The sequence below is a fragment of the Eublepharis macularius genome, chromosome 14, assembly GCF_028583425.1.
Source record: "Eublepharis macularius isolate TG4126 chromosome 14, MPM_Emac_v1.0, whole genome shotgun sequence".
NCBI lineage: Eukaryota > Metazoa > Chordata > Lepidosauria > Squamata > Eublepharidae > Eublepharis > Eublepharis macularius.
In genome coordinates this window covers 51,565,101-51,586,279 of record NC_072803.1, presented here as the reverse complement: position 1 = coordinate 51,586,279, position 21,179 = coordinate 51,565,101, and the positions used below count along the sequence as shown (strand labels likewise).

Sequence of the window (21,179 nt, the reverse complement as noted above, 5' to 3'; positions counted from 1 at the left end):
CAGATTTAAATTTTCCGCTATGCATTTGTGTTTGGATTGTAACACTTCTGGGCCTGGATTGAACCACAGAGATCTTGCATCGAGATTCTTGTGTTTGGGCAATCGGTTGCACCAGAGAACTACGGCTCATGTCAAATGCTGTGATTTTTTTGGAGAAGACAGGAACATGAGAGGCCTCTAATCAGAGCAGTCGGTACACCAAGAATCAGAAGCCAGATACCAATTATGCACAACTTGTGGCAACCTTGTGCGTGCCCACACTAGCTTTGCCATTTGCTTAGGACAGTGGGCAAGCTCCAGGTCCTGTCTGGGCTCTTTGTTCCAATGGGAGTATTTTGGGGGTGGGGAGTGATGTTGTGATATCACTTCTGGTCTGTGCCCAGAAGTGACATCATGAAGCTGAAAGAGATCTCCTATGGGTAAATTTCTAGACTGTTGTGATATCACTTCCAGAAGTCATGTTATAATGTTCCACAATTTTGCTCCTTGCCCTCCAAATACTCCCACTGGTTTCCAGTGCTCGGCTGATAATTCTAGCTCACACTTCAGATGGAAGGGACCACAAATAGTGCCTGAACTGTACAGCCCACAAAGAAGCAACAGCAGCTTATGAGCAGGCAGCCAAATGGCACAATGTACCGTCTTCTTCCCCTGGATCTGGGCTGCACACTTTTAATTTGGTTTTATGACTTGGGATTTGAAATAGTAGGATGCTATTGAACGACAAAGATTTTAAGATGTTTCAACATTACTATACTTTTTAAAACAGAACAGCCTTAGATTCCAATGTACAGTCTAATGTCTGAAGACGCAGCAACCTTGCTGAAGGTAATCAGATGTGGTCAGTGTCTGGATGAGAGAACACCTGAGAACCCCCAGTGTGCTCCGCCTTGAGCTCCAAAGGAGAAAATGTAAGTTATTAAAATATACATTCCTTTTAAAATTGGCCATCTTCCACTTTCCATTCAGTTTTAAGGTTGGCAGCTGGGGCGTTCCAGACTAAAAGGTGTTCTTAGCGTCACTTGTGAAAACACCCATAGATTTGCAACAGAGAAAAAAAAAAGAAATACAGAAGCTCTTTGTGGACCGAAATTGATGGTTTGTTTTTTTTAAAGAGTTGCTTTGCAGGGTACCCAGAACAGTCAAAAGTAGGTGCAAAAGCACCTTGTACCTCTTATCCCGTTTTATCCTGCCCTTCCTCAATGGGGCTCAGAGCCACATATGCTGTATCCTCAAGACAACGCTGTGAGATAGGTTGAGTGGAGAGCGGTTAACCCTAGGCCAGCCAGGGGCCCTGAGTGCCAACTGTGAATCTGAAACTGGGACTTCTCAGCTACACCATTACACTGCACTGATTCTGGTTGCAAAGAGAGGAACTTTTGTCAGTGACGAAATGCAGTCTCCAAATACCCATAGAATCCATATATCTGGTCAAAGCAACACACCTCTCCCCCACTTTGGGATGCCATGGAGAAGTGGAGAAAGCAAAATGCAGGTCTCTGGGCCCCACTCTCACCAGCAAATGCATGTGGTAGTGTGCAGGGGTCCAAGCACAATAGCCGCCCTTGCAGCTTCACACGTACAAGGACCTTCACACTTACAAGCACATGAAGCCCCTTTCACGTAGCCATGGGAGGAGCAAATGCTTACCCAACCACCTGCCAGAGCCAGCAATCTAACATTCTGTGACCCACTCAGCTCACTTTTCAAGTGAGGGGAGTGGCAAAAAGCTGTCAGGTCTGGACACAGGCAAAGCAAGTGAAGGACCCTCACAACTGTACCACTGCACAACTGGCTTCAATGAGGATTTAAGGCTGGATCAACATCTGGGCAGAACAGGCTTGAATTTTACAGCTCTCTCGAATCAATGTTTTTAACAAAACCTTTCTCTCTTCTGTCCTCCATGGAACATACATTGACAAGGTTCGTGGTTCTGCCCCTCCCCGGGTCTACTGTAATATGGGTTAAATTGAAAGACAGCAACAGTCTAAGTCTCCAGTGAGAGTCATGGCTGAGAGGAGATCTGAACCCTAGTCTCTCCAGTATTTATTCAACACTCTAATTGCTTCAGTGCACTGCCTCTCTTCTGCTGGTCATGGCACAGGAAAGAGAGACCAATGACATCTGGTGGAGCAGATATTACTCTGACCAATAATTAGACATGGGCACAAACTGGGGAAAAAAACAAACCATGTGATTCGTGGTTTGTCACATTCCACAAACCAGAAACCACAAACTTCCATGATCTTTTCCCAGGTCACAAATTGGTTCGTGATTCGTGGAATTTCAAATGCACGGCACCAGCTGCTGAAGCCGGCGCCGAGCAATTGAAACAGACAGCTCCTTTCTCCTACTGCTCGTGGCGGCAGAATGGGGCTGTCACTATCACACCCCAAGCTGGCTTCAGCCCATCGGCTGAAGCCGGGGCAGAGTATGTGAAGCTGACAGCTCCATTGGCAGCAGAACGGGGCTGACAGCTTCACTCATCCCACGCCAGATTCAGCCCATCGGCTGAGCCCAGCGAGGGGTCTGTGAAACTGACAGCCCCGTTCTCCTGCTGTCCAGGAGACAGGAGAAGGGGGCTGACTGCTTCACTCACCCCGTGCCAGGTTCAGCCCATTGGCTGAGCCCAGCGAGGCGTCTGTGAAACTGACAGCCCTGTTCTTCAGCCGCCCGGGAGACAGGAGAAAGGGGCTGACAGCTTCATTTACCCCGTGCCAGATTCAGCCCATCGGCTGAATCCAGCAAGGGGTTTGTCAAACTGACTGCCCCTGTTCTCCTGCTGCCCAGGAGAACGGGGGCTGTCATTTTGACAGCCCCCGCGCCGGCTTCAGCCCATGGGTGAATGAAGCTGTCAGCTCCCATTCTCCTGCCGCCCAGGGTGGAAGGAGAACAGGGGCTGTCAGTTTGACAGACTCCACACCTGCTTCAGCAGGGGCTGACAGCTTCATTCACCCCGCACAGGCTTCAACCCATGGGCTGAAGCCGGTGTGGGGTCTGTAAAACTGACAGCCCCCATTCTCCAGCCGCCCAGGGCAGTTGGAAAGGGGGAGAGTTTGAAGGGAAGAAGGCTCCCTGCACCATTTGCAAGTGGCACAGGGAACGTTCTTCCTTTCAAACTCTCCCCCCATTCCTCCAGCCAGCTGGAAAGGGGGAAGAGAGCCAGCTGGAAAGGGGGAGCTGAAAACTCCCATTCTCCTGCCACCCTGGGGAGAAGGAGAATGGGGGCTGTCAGTTTGACAGACCACGCCTCGCGTACAGCCCATGGGTGGCAGGAGAAGGGGGCTGTCAGCTTCACTCACCCAGCATCAGCTTCAGCCCATCGGCTGAACCCAGTGTGGGGTCTGTGAAACTGACAGCCCCCTTCTTCAGCCGCCGAAGCAGCAGAAGAATGGGGCTGTCAGTTTCACACACGATCAGTGGCGCCAGCCTGTCTGGCTTTAGAAATCACTGATGGCTTGCACAAACCGGGTCAAAAAACCGTGGAGTTCGTGGAAAATGCAGCCCCATGAACTGTTTTCACGAACCATAAATCGGCCTGGTTAGTGCATTTTTTTTTGCTTCGTATTGTGATTCGTGCCCACCTCTACCAAGAATGTCTCCCTTTTTATGGACTGGGAGGGATTGAGAACTTGTGGAATGAAAACACGTCTACTTGTTTGAGGTGGGTAAATCCAGGGGACATCAGTGCATGGGGGCTTCTGCTTTCTGCCCTCCAGATGGGTTTCTGGGACCAGCTGGCTCACTTCTGCTGGACACAGACTGCTGTACAAAATGGAAGTGAGACCGGATCCATCAAGGCTCATCTTCTAGTTCTTTCACAAGTTGCTGTCTAGCAGATTAACCTTGCTGAGGGCCATCATCATCAAGGACCACAAGAAAGCTCAGCTGTCCTTGGAGTGCCGGAGCCCATCATACATCATCCAGAGGTCTGGCATTTGAAAGCCTGCCTTCCCTTTTAAAAAGGGATTAATTATCCCTTTGGTTTTCAAAGGAGAGCCGACTGGAAAAGGCAAGTTCAAGGGCTGCTTGCCCTTTTCCCTCTTCCCCTTCCACAACAAACCAAGACGTAACTCATCAATCGTCATACCTATGCCATACCCTTCTGGACACTGCAGCTTTATCCCGCTGTTCAGCTGGCTGGGATGAGAGCAATGGCCTTGCATCCCCCTGCAGAGGTGAAATGAGCCACTCCAGGTACCATCCTTCCGGCAATGGATCACGTTGTTCCCACGACCCTGGAAAGAGAAGAGCCAAAAGCAGGCTTAGGGCTGCAAAAGGAAGTGGTATCCCCAGAGAGTAGCCTAATGGTGATGGCATCAATTATTTATTTATGTGTTTCGTGTTGGGGGGAGAGGGATTTTTTTTCTATCCTACCTTTCTTTTATTGAATAAAATGCAAGGTTACCTTTAAAAAAGCAGTAAAATAGTAAACTTTGTAAAACAAAATTAAGAAAACAGCAGCAAATCAGACCGAAGAAAAGGGAAACGAAGAAACAAAAAAAGCTTGCCAGCAATGTAATCAATGCAGAGTTAAACAAACTAAGATACAGAAAGTCAAGAAATGATACAATTGAAATGCCCTCTGGAATGAGAAAGAACATGGAAGGCCAAAGGAGTTCGATGAATTTTCAGGAGCAAGGAATTCCCCAAACGGGATGCCGCTACAGTCCTTTTCTGTGGCTCAATTTAAAAAAAAACTATTTATAAACATTAAAAGATCCCTACTAGATCACAATAAGGCCTCTATAACCATAGGGCTGTGCTATAAGAAATGGTTCAAAGAGGCACTTTGGTAAAGGGACAGGGACTGTAGACTATACTACTGGGTACTGCCTGTTGATGTAGATATGCTCCTACTGGGTAGTTTTTGTGTTAATACATTGTGTCAAATCACTTATGTTTTGGTTCAGCAATGTTTCATCTCTGTATCTGCAATTATGCTTGCTTTCAAACTTCTGCAATCCATAGCCTATTGTACTGTTTGACTTTATTGTTTTGACTTTCTCTGTAATCTGCCTTGAATCTCAGTGAGAAAGGCAGACTATAAACAACACATATAAATAACGTATATAAACGTATGTCAGTTTGGCCATTGAAGCATATTCATAAATCTTATCTCTCCACTCTGAGAGACCAGAACGGGCCATAAGCTTTCGAGAACCACAACTCTCTTCATCAGAGGCATGTGATGAAGATGCATGTGACGAAGATGCATGTGTTGTCATGCATCTGATAAAGAGAGCTGTGGCTCTCGAAAGCTTATGTTACAATAAAGTTGGTTAGTCTTAAAGGTGCTGCTGGACTCTTTACTATTTTGCAACTACAGACGAACACGGCTAACTCCTCTGGATCTATGTCCCTAGACATGATGTCGCTGCTCGCACTTTCTATGAGAATTCATTGGGGAAGGTGCAACCCAACCTCAGAAGGTGGCAGCCTCGATGAGTGAGGAAAGCTGGCTAGGTCTCTAGCCAACTAAGCCAGCATGCTGTCCACCATGGGCCCCTGGGAAGCCCACAAACAGGGCACCAAGGCAAAAGGCCCTGCCTCTGTCCTGTCATTCCCATGTGCCCAGCCAGAATTCAGTTGAAGACATCACAACAGGCCTCTTCTTCATGAATTTGTTGAATCCTCTTTTATATAAGATTATAAGAGGAACCCTGCTAGATAAGACCAGTATCCTGATTCTGAACAGTGGCTTCATCTTCTCTAATACACATTTTAACCTTGTCTTTCCTTCAAGGAGCTCAGGGCATGATTGCTTATATAAGTAAAGTTCCATTTTTATTGTTCTATAATTGGTGTTCTGCACACACAGCCTGTGCTCACACAAGATATGAAGGAAAGATAGGGAGACTCCAGGTTAGCTCTGAAGCACTAACTCTCTAATACATGTGATTTTCAAGGTTTCTCCCTACTTTCATGGTAGCTTGGAATAGGGGGGAGAGTTCTTAAGAGACGGAAATAGAGAGTCTGGGCTGCAGGTTATCAGACAGTAACCTTCTGGTGGCTGCTAGGGTCACCAGCTCAAGGCCACCAAAGTTCCCCCTACGAACTTTGCCTACTGCTTCCTTAGTAGCCTGCCTGACCCATAGAATCTCCACCCATTTGCTCCATGAGAGAACCCCCTATAGCATCCCTATCTCAGTTTATGACTTTTTAATAGCCCCTCCTGTATCCTCAGGTTCCATCATTAGCCACCCTAAAGTGGCATGTGTATTTCTGCACATGTGACAAATCTCAAATTATCACAGAATTCACACCTTTAGCCCCCAACATAAGAACATGAACCAACCCAGACTGGTGAAGGTTCATTGCTGCTACCTAGTGATGGTGGAAGGGAACTCTTCATATACTCAATGGTAATCTTTATTTGTCCACCAAATATTCCAAGGCAGAACTTAACTTTGAAAACAGGTTACAAAGAATAAGGCCCAGCTGGCCGCATCAGCAGGAACAAAAGTTCTGTGTTTCCATTGGAATTTTCTCTTTCTGGACATCTCACCGTCACATTTACTTTGGCCCTGAGTGTGCAAGGCTATGTTTTGTGTCTGCAGTTACAAACAAACATGACTGTCCAGAACTGATCACAGAGCCACCATGTTAGTGGACTTTATCATGTTCAGAAATTTGCTCCAAATGAGGAATGTGATGCAGCTTTGCATCAAAGAGAAATCCCCCCCACTCAAAATCTCCTATTGCTCCTCCAAATGGCTAATTCTGTATCCAGTTGTTTCTGTCTTAAATGGAAAAAAATCTTTCCAAGCACGCCTGTACAATGGCGATCTGGAACTGTGCAATAATGCAAAAGGGTAAGTGGAAATTCACAGGAGGATAAGGGAAAAGATTCACACATTCCCGGGAAGGGGGGGGGGGCAGAGAAAGAGACACTAAAACTAAGCAGTTACAACTTCAGGGGAAGTCTTATATTTGTCTCTAAGGTATCAAAATATTCTTCTTTTGGGGTTGCTACAACATGGCTACAGAGGAAAAAATGTCCTCTCAGAAGGGTTAGCTGCATTACTTGCATTGTATCCAAACAACAAAGAATCTTGTAGCACCTTGAAGACTAACAATTTTTTTGCAACACAGGCTTTTCCCATATGCAAGCAAACCAGATGCCTAATTGTTCCTGTGTAAATGTGGGCTGTGGCTCACCTTGCCGCACCATAAATCTATTAAGACTTAATGGTACTGTGAGACCTTTTGATTCTGGTGAATGTAGCACAGGTAGTTTTTAAAAAGATTAGTCCTATTCATTAATATGACAAGCACAGACATATTCATTGGTCTATCAATGACTACTAGCCTATGTGACTAAAGGGAGCCTCCATGTCTAGAGGCAGTAAACTTCAGAATTCCACTGCTAGGAGGCAAGATGAGAGAAAGCTCCTTTATAGAAAATTCTTGCCATGGGAAAATGGCAGTCCAAACAGATATGCTCCCAAAATCTGTGACAACAAAGGCTATAAAGAGTTCCTGGACAGGAGAATGATTAAGATTGCTGCCACGGTACAGCCCCACTGGGAAAAACAGTATTGGGCTGTGGGCAGGAAGAATTTGAAACATGGCACAAGGAAGAGACCCCCTCCCCAGCAACACAGCCATAGTCTGATATGCCTGCTGAAAGCCAGTGTGATGCAGCAGTTAGAGTTTCGCATGAAGTCCCACGCTGCATGCCTTCTCCATTAATTCTGACTAAAGGACAGAGGTTCATTATATCTGCATAGGCTTTGTGAGCTGATACCAATGCTGAGCAAGAAGCTTGAAGAGGTATATCAACTACAGTCGCAGAAAATCTGTCCCTGCTATTTCTCACAGCCCGCCCTGAGATTTTTTTCATTTGCTGTGTGTACTGCATTTGTGGAATTGAATTTCATGAAACAGAAACCGGTTTGCTGAGTGATCATCATTGTGCTTTCCTACAGTCGTCTGTGTTTTGAAAAGGTTCACAACACAGTTAAATACTACACATCTGATGGAAGGTAATAAAGTTTACTTTTGTGCAAAAAAAAGTGTGTGTGTGTAAGGGGGGGGGCAGGCAGGTTCAAATCACCATGACTCAGAGTCTCTTTACAGAAGACACCTTGGCATGTGTTCATCAAGTGTAGGGAAATGCAATGTTAGCCGGGAACTGTAGTTTAAAAAGACAGAACCAGCAGAGATCTCTCCTCAGAGAGTTTGTTAATTTCATCCTCACCTTTGTCAATTTCACCTCTTCAGTCTAAAATTGTGTGGGATCACAACCAGAGGGAAACAAGGAATGGAAATATGTTGGCACTTCCTTCCAGAGTGGGGTTCGGGAATGGAGAGGTTATAATGGGTTGAAGTTTCCCTTCTGGCATTCCACAGCCCCTTCACACACCTCTAGCGTATAGCAAAGACCTTGCCCTGCTGCTGGCTCTGTCTTTTAAAACTACCCTTCCCGGCTAACATTGCATCTCCCGACATCTTCACATGTCAGACGTCTTGTGTAGAGAGACTCAGCCACAAAGCTCACAGGGAGTCACTCTCTCGGCCAACCCACCTTTCATGTTTGTTGCGGGGAAAAAATGAAGACAGAGGACAGTATCTTGTAGGCCATACTTGGAAGAAGGGTGTGATAAAAAAATGTAATAGGTAGATAGACAGATCTCCCCAGCCCCATGGTTGCAATTGCTTCTAGCCCTTCACAGCTAGTTTGGACCAAGGGGGCTAAAACTGCCTTCTCAAAAACGTCACCATGTGAACAACATGTGGATCAGTTCTTAGAGTACCATGGAGCTGAGAAGTGTGTCTCTTACATTTGTTATCCCATCCTGCCTCCAAGGGGCTCAGGGCATCACACATAGTCCCCCCCTCCCCAGTTTATCCTCCAAATGCACTTTTGAAGGATGTAAGTCTGAGAAGGTTGGTCTGAGAGGGTGCCCCCAGGATACCCAGCAAGCATCATAGCAGAGCCGAGATTTGATGCTAGGAACCACTGGGTCCTAGTCTGACGTGTCAACTTCTACACCACCTGGAATACACGGTAGTAATTGCCAAAATAAGAGCAAAGCACACTCAGTTCCAACTGACACAAGACATCAAATGCATTGATGGAGAAATGAGGAATTCTTTTTTCCCTACACAACAGGTAGATTCTCCTTGCTTGAACAGCTCATCCATTGAAGCCATGGCAGTTTTTAAAGGTATGCACCCTTTGGAAAGTCCTGCAAAGCTCACAGAACTGAAACACACCAAAACACCCCTATTTCTGCCAAAAACGAGGGCTATTAAGGCCCCTAATGGTTTAATCCCCTTCACAAGCCAAGGGAAAACTGGACTCCAGTGAGAGTAAAATGCTGATTTGGGTGCCAAGGTATATATCATATAAAGTTAACTACTGCATGATATAAATGCTGAGAGGTGGGGGAACTTTCCCAGCCAAGCTGATGTCTGCCCTCTATAAAAACAGACGTTAAAAAAAATCATGTTGCAAGTCAGAGCCAACCTTCCCTTGCAATTTATACATCTTGTGTCGAATCACTTGAGTTTACGCAATGCTGATCCAAACTTTCAGCCAACCATCTTTCATGAAAGATACTCTGGGGTGGCTTTGGGTGTTTTTCCCCCACCCAACCCCTGCCCTACACACACACACATGCTACAGACGTCATCACTGTAAAATAACAAATAGTGTGTGAAGGTTTTTTCCCTTCCTTTGCTTCTGTATTTATGTGCTTTCCCCCTTGGGGTGATTCCCTGCTCCCCAAGATAATCGTAGATTTCTCCATTACTGCACCTAAACAAACAGCCTTCAGGCTGTGCCCATAATCCTGGTGACGTCAATGGGAGTTTTCCTTGCTAAACGCAAAGCCTGGTGGAATCAGGTGTTTCGTGACAATCAGTGAAATCCTAAGCAGAGTTACTCAGCCTAAGACCATTGAAATCAACGTGAGACATCAAATGTATGGAAAGAGACTCTAAGCCCACTGAAACCAATGGGCTTAGACTGGAGTAACTCTCCTTAGGATTTCACTCTATGTTGCCAAAAAGGGATGAAGCACAATAGCAGGCATCTACACCACCACAAGGGGTGAGAGAGGACCCAACTGAACTAAAGCAGAAGAGACAAAAGACTCAGGATCTGGGGTTGGTCTTTAACCGCTTTGCATGTACCCCAGCTCCCAGCTCTGGGATACACGTGGGGTTCCAATCACCACTCGGCTACGCTTAGTGTGTCACCTTGGTCCAATCGTGTTCCCTCTAAGAATTGTAGCATAGTGGTTAAGTGGTTGGGTTGCAAATCAGTGCTCTGCTTGTTCAAATCCCACTACTGCCATGAGCTCAGCAGGTGGTCTGAGCCCCTCATCTCATCTCAGCTCGCCAGCTGTATTGTGGGGATAATAACGCTGACTTTATCCACTGCTCTGAGTGGGGACTAATTTGTCCAGAAGAGTGGTATATAAGTACTCTTATTATTACTATTTTTGTGAGGAAAAGATGAGGGAGTGGAGACCCATGTGTTAGCGGTCAGATCTGCCTTTACAATATTGAAACTGGCGGGGTGACCTTGGGTCAGTCACAGCTCTTCCAAAGCTCTTTCAGCCCCACCCACCTCACAGGATGATTGTTGTGGGGATAATAACAACATATTTTGTAAACCGCTCTGAGTGGGCGTTAAGTTGTCCTGAAGGGCGGTATATAAATCAAATGTTATTATGTTATTATTATTAAGAAGGCTTCTGAATATGGCAAAATCATAAGCCCCTCTCTGTATGTGTTTTAAACACAGAAACGCTGCCCTAGCCATGCAGAAAATGGATACCAGATCCTGGCTGGAAGCTGGAAAATTACTAGCATGTGAGGCGCCAGGCGAGACCAGCTTTTAGCCCCCACAACCCAGAGAAGTGCAAAGATCCTAAGACAATAGAGTCTTCCAGGAGTTCCTGAATTAATCTCCTTAACACACCCTACCGGTCTTCCCTTATCCACTCTCCCATGTTCAGGCACTTCAGGGCTCTGATAGCCTTACCCACCTATCCATCATGAGCTGTCAATCATTGTTGATAACTTTAGTTTTGCCCAGGAAGGCTTAATCAAACCTTCCCAGTTTTATTGTCTCACCCCAGAGGCAGCCATTAAGTTATTGTTTTGGGGCAGAAGACATAATCCTGCCCCGGGGTATGTTCCATGGTATAACTGGACTACCTGCTGCCCCATTCAGTGTGTATGCCCTTCAGATCTGTGCATGCACACCCTCAGACAGCATGTCTGAGCCCCACTCTCCTTTCTTGCCACGCAGCACTGGAAGCTGAAGCTACTTCCCTTCTGGACTGGTAACTATAAATTCCAAACCCCGAAACTCTAACCAAACTCGTCCCTGGTTTCCTAGGAAACTCTGTATGTGTGTGGTGTATATTCTTGTATGATTGCTTTTGATTCCCCTTTAATAAAAATAAATTTTGTTTTATACCCACTTGATCATTTCGAGAGCTCTCTGAGGGAACGGACCTGGTATACATAAGTAGGGAATATCCCATGAGACAGGTGGGGCTATAGATATGTAGGGCTGGGATAGTTATGAGACAATACCCTCCCTCTTTGCACAGAGCCATCACAACCAGACTCCTGGTTGCAAAATATATGCAAAAAAGCTTTTGTGTTTTTCACCTTTTCTCTCTGCCATTGCAAGTCCTGAAACTTTAGTATTTCTAAATAAGAGTCTGTAATCCTTATACTTTGGCTTAAGCCCTGAAATGTAAGTGTTCATGTTTGTGGTCCTTCACAGTAATAAACACTTCCATAAACAAAATAATAACAGGGCCATTTCAGTGTTTTCTGAAAGTCCCATTGCACCTCACTCATTTCTAGGCATTGTAAGTGATCTAGGAGCTGGTAGATGTATGTGTAGGGATTTTTCAGAAATTGCACACTGCTTAGATTCCATTGGAAGGGACTCACTGATTGGGTGTCATCTTCCTCGCATCGGATCCTGCACTCACTGTTGAACTGGAAGCCGTTGGTGCATTGGTACAACCCATGGAACTTGGAAGGCGGAGGTTCACAGGTCACTGGGATACAGGCTCCTTCTAGCCAGTTTCCATCTTGCGCACACTGGATCTTGAAGGCCCTCCTTCCATGCATGAAAAAGATGCGGTGGGGGGGGGAGCAGGAGAGAGAAAGGGGTTATTTGACAAGCAGCCCAGGATGGGTTAGCATTTGAGACTCTGCTTCAGTGACAGATACTTGTGCTTCCACACCAGGCTGCGGATTTATGTCATGTGGTCTAATAGTGAAAACAATGACTGTTTGGGAAGGCAGCCCAGAGTTCACCGGCTGAAGCCCTGCTTTGAAAAACCTGACTCTTTCTTCTAAACCTTGTGGCCAGTGGCTATTTTGAGGTGGTTTTCACAGAGCCATAAATTGTAGGATACCAGTAGACCTTTTCCCCCCCTTTTTCCCACAGAGGTTCAAAGGGAACTCCCCAGGTTGCATATCAAAGGGCTATTTCCAAAGGAGGCCCATAGCATAAAAGTCAGCTTTTGAATGGAGGGCTTAGAGATTCGGAAGAAGTGAGTGAAGTTAACGGCTTATGGTTTCAATAAAAAGAAGCAGGTACCAAATTGCTCTGAGATGGAACTCATTCAATGCCATTCTCATGCAAACCTCATTCAAAGAAATGGAGTGGCATGGAAGAAGTTCTTGGAGCACTGGACTTTTGGAGTTGTGTGCTAGAGGGGGAAGGAGGGGGAAAGGAGGTCGCTACTGGCTTTTAAAATTGTGGCATTTAAGCAAAACAAGTCCGGACTTTCTCACTTGCTACTCCTTTTGCCTGGAATGCCCACCCAGAAAACACACGTGGCACTACTTTGTTTAGTTCATTATATCCAAATAACAGTTATCTGGGCACGGGGAAAACTGTACGATCCCATTACTATCGATCTCATCCCAGACATAAAGTCTCATGAGTCATGAAAGAAAAATGTATTATTTCTAAATGAGACCAATATCATTTATTTTATTTTTTTTTACTTCATTTATACCATGCCTTTCCCCCCAGCGGGGATAATAAATGGCTTGCGTCATTCTCCTCCCCTCCATTTTGTCCTCAAAACAACCCTGCAAGGTAGGTTAAGCTGGGAGTGTGTGATTATCCCAAGGTCACCCAGCAAGCTTCCATGACAGGGTGGGAATTTGAACCTGAGTCTCCCAGATTCTAATCTGACACTCTGACCACTACACATACTACCGTATCAAGGTAATGGGTATATAGCCCAGGTAAGACCACTCAGTGTCTCTGGACCTTGGTAAAGTTTGCACATTCTAAGGTTAATTTTTTACAAATAGTAGATAAAAAAGGCAAACTGTCCTGGCCTGTACCACTTCAGATAACACCTCACAAGACTGAATGTTCCTCCATTAAGAATGAACTGTTCCCTGCATACAGAAAACTAGTGTGTCAGGGTGAACTATTTTTCTGTGCGCTGGTATTTTTTTTTTGATTGAGAAGTATTCTGTTACTGGAGCTCTGCTTTCCTCTTGTCCTGCTTATGGAACTGATAGTGCAATTCTAAACAGAGTTACAATTTTCTATGTTCTCCTTAGGATTGTACTGTAAGCCTTGACTATTATGGCACAAAGGAGAAAATATACAATGCAAAAATGCATCTTGTAAGCAAGATGGAGCAGCACAACAAAAGATGTTGCCTAGCTGTCTGGCAACAGTGAGATAACTGATGAGGTCTCCTGCCATGGGCTATAGGGAAGGAGGGGAGACACATCAGACTAACAGCATATGGACATGGTAGTGAGACTTGAGTTTTACAATATGTCAATAATATCCTACCCTAACCTTTTAGAAGACCAGTTATGAAATCTTTCTTTTCAATGATCAATTAGTTCTTCCTGGCAGAATGTGGAAGAGGAAGGCCCAGAGGGACTGGTGACCTTCCTCTTACCCAGGGCTTGATTGAAGTGTGGCATTAGTGAGACAAAAGCGTTCTTCTATGGGACTTTGCACTCACATATCCTCTTGCTTAACATGGGCTGCTACTTGTGTAAAGCAGCTCTCATTCCAGACTGCTGCTCCATGAACAAGTTCAAGTAGCTTTAAAAAGCCACCATAAATCTAAGGAAGCTCCACACTTTGGAGTACATGATACAGACGTTTCAGATTATCAGACACAGGAGAGGGCAGGGCAGTATTGGAACAGAATGCATGTCCATATTCAATCGTGTGTATTAATTTATTATAGTAAAGTATGCACTTGCTTTTAATTCCCAATTTTTAAAAAGATGTTCTAGGTTGAGCTTGCCACAAACCCCCTTTCAATCAGTCTGATCTTTAAGATCTGCAGCTGAGCTGTTTCTCCCGGTCGGCTACCCATTTGAGCAAGTGGGCCTTTTCAGGGTACCCTAACGATAAGAACCGGAATAATGTTTATTGCACGCTGCCAAAGGCCGTCACAATTAAGCAAATAAAACACATAAGTAAAACATGAATAATACCAGATAAAACTATAAAGTTAAAAACACATAAAAGTACATTAAAACACATTCACACCTTTGTTATACACAGGTGAAGGAGTCTCAATCATTAAACAGAACTCGAATCCCGATACCCTTCCCAGTGAAATTCATGAGGCATCTCCATAAATTTTATTCCGTCACTAAATTAAAACTTTTAAAACATTTCTTCCAGCTCTTTTTTGGGCGGATTTTGCTGTTTTATCAAAGTGTCTTGATTTTACCATCTCCCACTCCTTTCCCTCTGTTCCTATGACAGTTTCATTGTGTTATACCTCTGCTTCTGGTTGCTTTCCGATTTATGTTTTATCTGTTTTATTACCCTTTTATAGTGAATGCCTTTCTGTGGACTTTTAAAGTGGAAAATCAGCGGACCCGTTTTTGAAAGAAATAAAAGGAATTAATGCCAACTGAATGTGTCATGTTGCCTGCAGAGAGGGAGTGATCTTCCCCACCTCATCCACCCCAAAGGCAGCCAGAGTTTCAAACATCCTCTTTGGATACGTGAGCATATGGCATTCTTTGTAGGTTAGCTCACCCCAAGGCTGTTGAACTGGTAATGTTTTGGATGGGTAAAAATATGCAGGCCTGTGTTAAGCCGGCTACCAGGTAGCAAGTGGGTAACGATTTCCACAGCAGCCGTAAACACCGACTCAGCACTCAGTCATCGCCTTTCTGCTTTACAAATGAGAACTTGGCCCAAACCTGCCCCAGCTTTGGGATCATCCAGAAACAATTTTGTGGTGTATGAAAATTATGGGAATTGCACGCTTGGAGCCTTCTCTGATGGAAATAACTGCCGGGAAGGTGTTCAATCTGGGATTTTAATTCAAGGAATCTTTCATCAGTCTATGGTGTCTGCAGGAATTCAGCTTCCCTCTGAAATGATTCCCAGTGCCCTCTAAGGGCTTCATTGTTCCTTTCTTTTTGCATTTGCAACCCCCCTGCTCACACACCAAATGCATCCCTAGTTGAAATTCCACTTACTTCCTTGGCTTCCTAGAGGAACCAGGGACGTGATAACCTGGCTTGCATTTATATTTGCAAAAGGACCCCACTTTGTGTTTCCCCTCATGGCAACGAGCGGTTTGGAGATCTGCGTTGGGGACCAGTGGAGGGGCCCGACACATCAGCTCACAAAGGGCCTCGGGAAAAGACCACAGACCGTCCTCCATGCATGTTAAGTTGCTGTTGTTTCCTGTGAAGGACAAATGGCAGCATTAGTTGTAAGAGATAATTATGAGAAACTTGGTGAAGTGAAGATCATCCTGCCTTATGTCATCAACCGAGATGCTAGTTTTGTTTTGTGTTATTTTTTATATATATTTTTATTTATGCCCTGCTTTTTTCCCTACTGAGGACCCGAAATAGCTTATGTCACTGCTCTCCCACCTTTCATTTTATCCTCACAACAATAATCCTGTCAGGTAGCTTAGGCTAATAATGTGTGATAAACCCAAAGTCACCCAGAGAGATTCCATGGCAAGAGAGGGGATTTGAACCTACTTATCCCATGTTCAGGTCTAACCGTTATGCCACACTGGGTTTGAGTCAGGCAACTGAGCTGTGAATTGTTTGCCCTCACCGAGGGCCAAACTGCAAGTGACGAATGACACAGGTTGGACGCTGGTCAGCTTCCCTCAAGTTTTGATGGGAAATGTAGGCAGCTTGGCGGAATGTTGGACAAGTGACAGTTGAAAAGTCCATTGGACAGCAGTCGGACAGCCAAGCTGCAAGATCAGGATGCCTACATTTCCCATCCAAACTTGAGGGAAGCTGACAAGTGTCCAACCTGTGTCATTCGTCACTTGTAGCTTGGCCCTGAGAGACAGAGCCTACTCGTCACTTATATGGTCAACAAGTATCTGGAGTATTCCACAAGATGGAATGTTCCTCTATTTAAGAGAGAAAACTAGGTATTAGGAAGTTCTAGTTCCTTGATGTTTTAATTTTCTACAGATGCCCTTTCTAAGTGAATGGAAAAACATTCAGACATGAAGTGAGCTCTTTCCCTGTAGCCTGAAGTGGCATGGCTCAGACAGAACTTGACCCCTGGGCCATACCCACAGTGTGTTCTGAATCAGAAATGTTACAGGCCTCTATTAATGCTCTCCATTCTGATCACCAGCCAATGAAATACCACTTTCAATTTAGTTTTCTGGTTTAGTAGCAGCTTAAGGACCGCCAAGATTCCCAGGCTATAAGCTTTCAAGAGTCAAACTCCTTTCATCAGATTTAGGTTCCATTTATATTTTATGAATGCGTAACCTGCATATAAAGTGATATTCCAAAATTATTATTCATCTGTTATTCATATTACACCTTTGTCAGGCCATCAAATTGCAGGGTGTCACTCCACAAACAAGATCAACTAATTTGGAACCCCCAAAACTGGGGAGAATAATTGTCTGCACTGTGAACAATTCTCCAACGTGCCAAAACACTCCAAGAATCAAATTGGCTTATTGTCACAGGCAGCGGCATATCTTAATCTGACGCATCATCTTCTTCTTCATTAGATGTTTTATCCAGATGAAACTGTGTGGCATGAGACATCAACCGTGTGGATGAAAGAAAAGGAGGAAGACTGATGCTCAGAAATCCCATCCTGACCTGAAGAAAACAAACAAGGGGGAGGACTCTCTTGCAGACCTTTAAAATCCTGACCACTGTGAGCTGTCAAGATATTTTTATGCAGTTTTTTTTAAAAAAACCTCTCACTCCTGGGCCAGTTGCTTTGTTTTCTCTTCCCTGACTCACACAGTGTGTCCATGGTCCGGCATCGATGATCTCATACTTGCTACGGCAGGGTGATGAACTGTGACATTAAAAAACAGTGGCTTGTATGACATCAATGATTGAATTAGGAGTGAGTCATCCAGCCTCCAGTCTCAAGAAGCTTGCTGGCTGAGTCTTATTAGTCATCAGCCATGAAGCGGCATCCAGAACTTCTCTTACCATCTTGCTTTAACAGCTACTGTCCAAGAGTTGCAGTCATGCTGAAGATGTGAGCATCATATGCCTTGGGCTATGTTAGGAGGAGGGATGAGTGAATGTTTCTGGTTCTATTCCTTTTAGAAATCATTTATATTGTCATCAATGGTTTCAGTTCTCCTCTTTTCACTCTTGGGTTTGGAGGTTCATTGCTATTGGTGTGCACCCAACCTTCTGTGCTTGGAAAGCTCACCGAATTATCTCATGTTCCACATTCTGATCATTCCCAGGGACACAGAATCAGTGGAGAGGAACAGTAATGCAGGTCTATGGGCTGACATCACTCCCTTTCATCCATGGAGCTCACTTGTAGAAGAGAAAGGAGGAATGGTGTCAAACCTCCTTGTTCTTATCTGTTCTTGCCCTCCCAACTGCTATTTCTCCGCACAGGTCCTGCAACTCTGGAAATGATCTTTCCAGAGACGGGAAGGGGCTGTAGGAACAGAGAGGAACACAGGAAAACTGCATTCCATGAAAAGAGCAGTAGGACGGATAACGTACCAGGTACACATTTTGTGTAGTTTTTATGCAGTATTTATATGTACACCCTGACCTGGATAGCCCAGGCAAGCCTGATCTTGTCAGATCTTGGAAGCTAAGCAGGGTCAGCCTTGGTTAGTAATTGAATGGGAGACCTCTAAAGAAGAGTAGGGTTGCAGAGGCAGGCAACGCAAAGCACCTCTGATAGTTTCTTGCCTTGAAAACCTCAGCAGGGGTTGCTGTAAGTCAGCTGTGACTCATCAACACTTTCTACCACCATTTATATGTACAATGTGAATGCCATTTATGCTTCTAATACACTGCTGTACATTTTACAGGACAAATGCAATGTGAGGCAATTGCATGGTATTTTAGAAGGGTCGACTGGCACCATCCTGGAAAACCAATGGGGTGTAGTGGACAGAGTGATGGACTAGGATCTGGGCAACCCAAGTTGGATTCCTCTGCCTGCCATGGAAGCTCACTAGGTGACCCTGGATGAGTCGACACTCCTAGCCTAACCTACCTCACAAGGTTGTTGTGAGGGAAAAAATGGAGGAGAGGAGAATGACGTAAGCCACTTTGGGTACCTGTTGGGAAGAAAGGTATGGTATAAACCAAGTAAAATTAAAAAAATAAAATAAAATAGATGCCACCCAGAGAGTTTCCTGGCAAAACAGGATTTTGGATCTTGGTTTCCTACATCCAAACTCCACCAACTGCAGCACTGAAGCTACCCAGCCTTCGTTTCCCATGTACACATGCAAGAACACAGAACAATAACTCCCAGTCACCAGAACCATTTCTGGACAAGGCATCTCCTCGTTCCTTGTTACCTTTCATCAGGGCTGGAGATCTGCATGTGAAGGAGCATCTCTTGCCGAATGTGGTGCCCTCGCTGCAGTTGAAGGAGGCCGGATAGACATGGTACTGGTCAGGGATGCCGCAGTCGATGGGCTCACAGGCAACCTGCTTGTTCCATTTCCCATCCACGCATGTCATGGTGATGCTGGACTCCAGCTAAAAGGTGGAGGATCAAAGCAAATCAGACCTGCCATTGGTGGATCTGCTATTTAAACCCTGAGGTTTATCTATATAACCCCTGGCAGCTGACCTACTGATTTATCTACATGTAAGCTGAGCCAGGCCTAAACGTGGAGAAAATCGACACAGAGAAAGGACAGCCAGAGTATGCAATTGAAACTTTCAGTGATCAACCATTAAGGTGAAGACAGACATAACACAGTAACAGGCACCCCAGTTGGTCCTTTACTTGTGTGTGGGATGGGAAGGGGGGGGAATCTGGACTTTGTAAATTGACATGCAGACATACAAGTTAGCAAGCACAGGGCTTTTCTGTACACTCAATTTATTCCTGGTTTTCTTAGCAGTCAATTCCCCAAGCACTGGAATTGATTTGGGTACGGTTCTTCTGCACGTCTGCCCTCCTTTGCATGTTTACTGTCATGGAGTTGGAATATTTTGTTCTGCACATGCCTTAAATAATCAGGATTTTCAAGTGAGGGTGTTGTCATCATTGGTGGCATCAGCAGTAACATCACAGCACCCCTCTTTTTTCCTTTGTGTGTGTGTGTGTGTGTGTGTGCTTATATCAATATAAGGGTTGAATTTTTTTTAAAAAAGGTTGAACATGATGGGGAAGTCTGCATGGGAAAGCCTAATAGGAGAACAGCTTCACCATCCATACCTGAGTTCCTCCCATCCAAACTGGAGAACCCTGCCTGGGTTGACTGAGAGCCAGAAGGCAGGGGCTGGCACCAAGAGAGGATGTTGGGATGGCGCCCAGAGCAGCAGTAGCATCTAGAACAACTGCACTGCTGTTGCTGGAGCCAGAAGGGGTCATCCAACCACCCCTGGGTTACATGGGCTTTTGCTTTTAAAAAAAATCAATTTCATATCGATGCATCAGTCTAACATTGTAATAATAGGTGCTGCCAGGGCTTTTTTCCTGGGAAAAGAGGTGGTGGAACTCAGTGGTAGAACTCAAGACCGCACAATGACATCACTCTGGGTCAGCTGGAACAAGGGGGGAGTTTTTTTAAAGTTTAAATTGGTCACATTTGGTCACATTTTCGCCGAGGCAAGGAGGGCAATCTAAACTCCCCTCTGTCTGAAGATCAGGAGGCGGGGCCACCGGCCATGTGACCATTTTTAAGAGGTGCCGGATCTCCATTCCACCACTCCATTCCAGCTGAAAAAAAGCCCCGGGTGCTGCAGGTTCTCTGAATTCCCAGCCTTAATTTTTTTTAAAAAGTAAGTCTCTAGCCCCTCTCTTGTGGAAATACAAGGGAAAAGGTATATCATCACATGGGAAGAGGATAGAATCTTACTTTAAAAAAAGAAAGCTGGGAATTCAGAGAACCTGCTATACCTATTATTACAAAGATAGGTTGATCTAGCGACATGAAATTGAGAATTTAAAAAGATCAAAATAAAACCAGGAAGGAGGGGAGGAAGGTGAGAGGATGAAGGCAGGGGGAGGAGTGGTACAATGATTATTAACCTCCAATCATCAAAAAGTGTGTTGGAGGTGGGTGGTGGTGGGTGGGACAAACAAAACGAAAGAAACAGTACCCACGAGGGGGAAAAAAAGACTCAAAATTGGCTTCTGGAAAAGGATTGGGGTAAAAGAACTGGAAAAAATCCTGAGGGAAAACCAAAAATCTCAAAGTGAAAACTAAAAAGGGGGAAATGCATGCTGAACTTAGGGGATACATTGAAGCACTATGGGGCCAGAACTGATTAAAAAAACCTCTGCGGAAAACCCCAGAATAGCAGAACTCCTCAATACTGTTTGCTCCTTCCTCCCATTACGGATGAATTGTAATTTCTCATCCTTGCTGTTCTGACTCCCAAAATTCACGTTTTGATTTTTTTTCTCCCTTGGATGAACTGAATCCACATGTCAGCCATTTTCTTTTTTACTTGCCCTAAATATTCCTCCTAAAATGTATGAATTTCTTAGCACTGATTATGTGTTAATAGATCAGCATTATATGTAACAGGTACGCACTGCATATAAAAACTGTATGACGTGTAGCAATACAAAGAAATCTACAAAACTGACAGCACAACGCAGAAAATCAAAAATCACTGATGAAGATATTAAGGAAGGAAGGAAGGAAGGAAGGAAGGAAGGAAGGAAGGAAAGAAAGAAGGAAGGAAAAGAAAGAAAGAAAGAAAGAAAGAAA

General features: G+C 44.8%; 1 protein-coding gene across 1 annotated transcript in view; it reads right to left on the bottom strand.

Moving 5' to 3' along the window:
• PAPPA (pappalysin 1) overlaps positions 1–21,179 on the bottom strand; it is a 286,686-nt gene that overhangs the window by 50,695 nt on the left and 214,812 nt on the right. Inside the window, exons 15-18 of the mRNA XM_054998574.1 lie at positions 18,804–18,987; positions 15,481–15,691; positions 11,929–12,100; positions 4,091–4,238 (exon numbers count right to left, since the gene is read on the bottom strand). Coding sequence (XP_054854549.1) covers positions 4,091–4,238; positions 11,929–12,100; positions 15,481–15,691; positions 18,804–18,987 — 715 coding nt within the window. The remainder of the gene's footprint in view (positions 1–4,090; positions 4,239–11,928; positions 12,101–15,480; positions 15,692–18,803; positions 18,988–21,179) is intronic.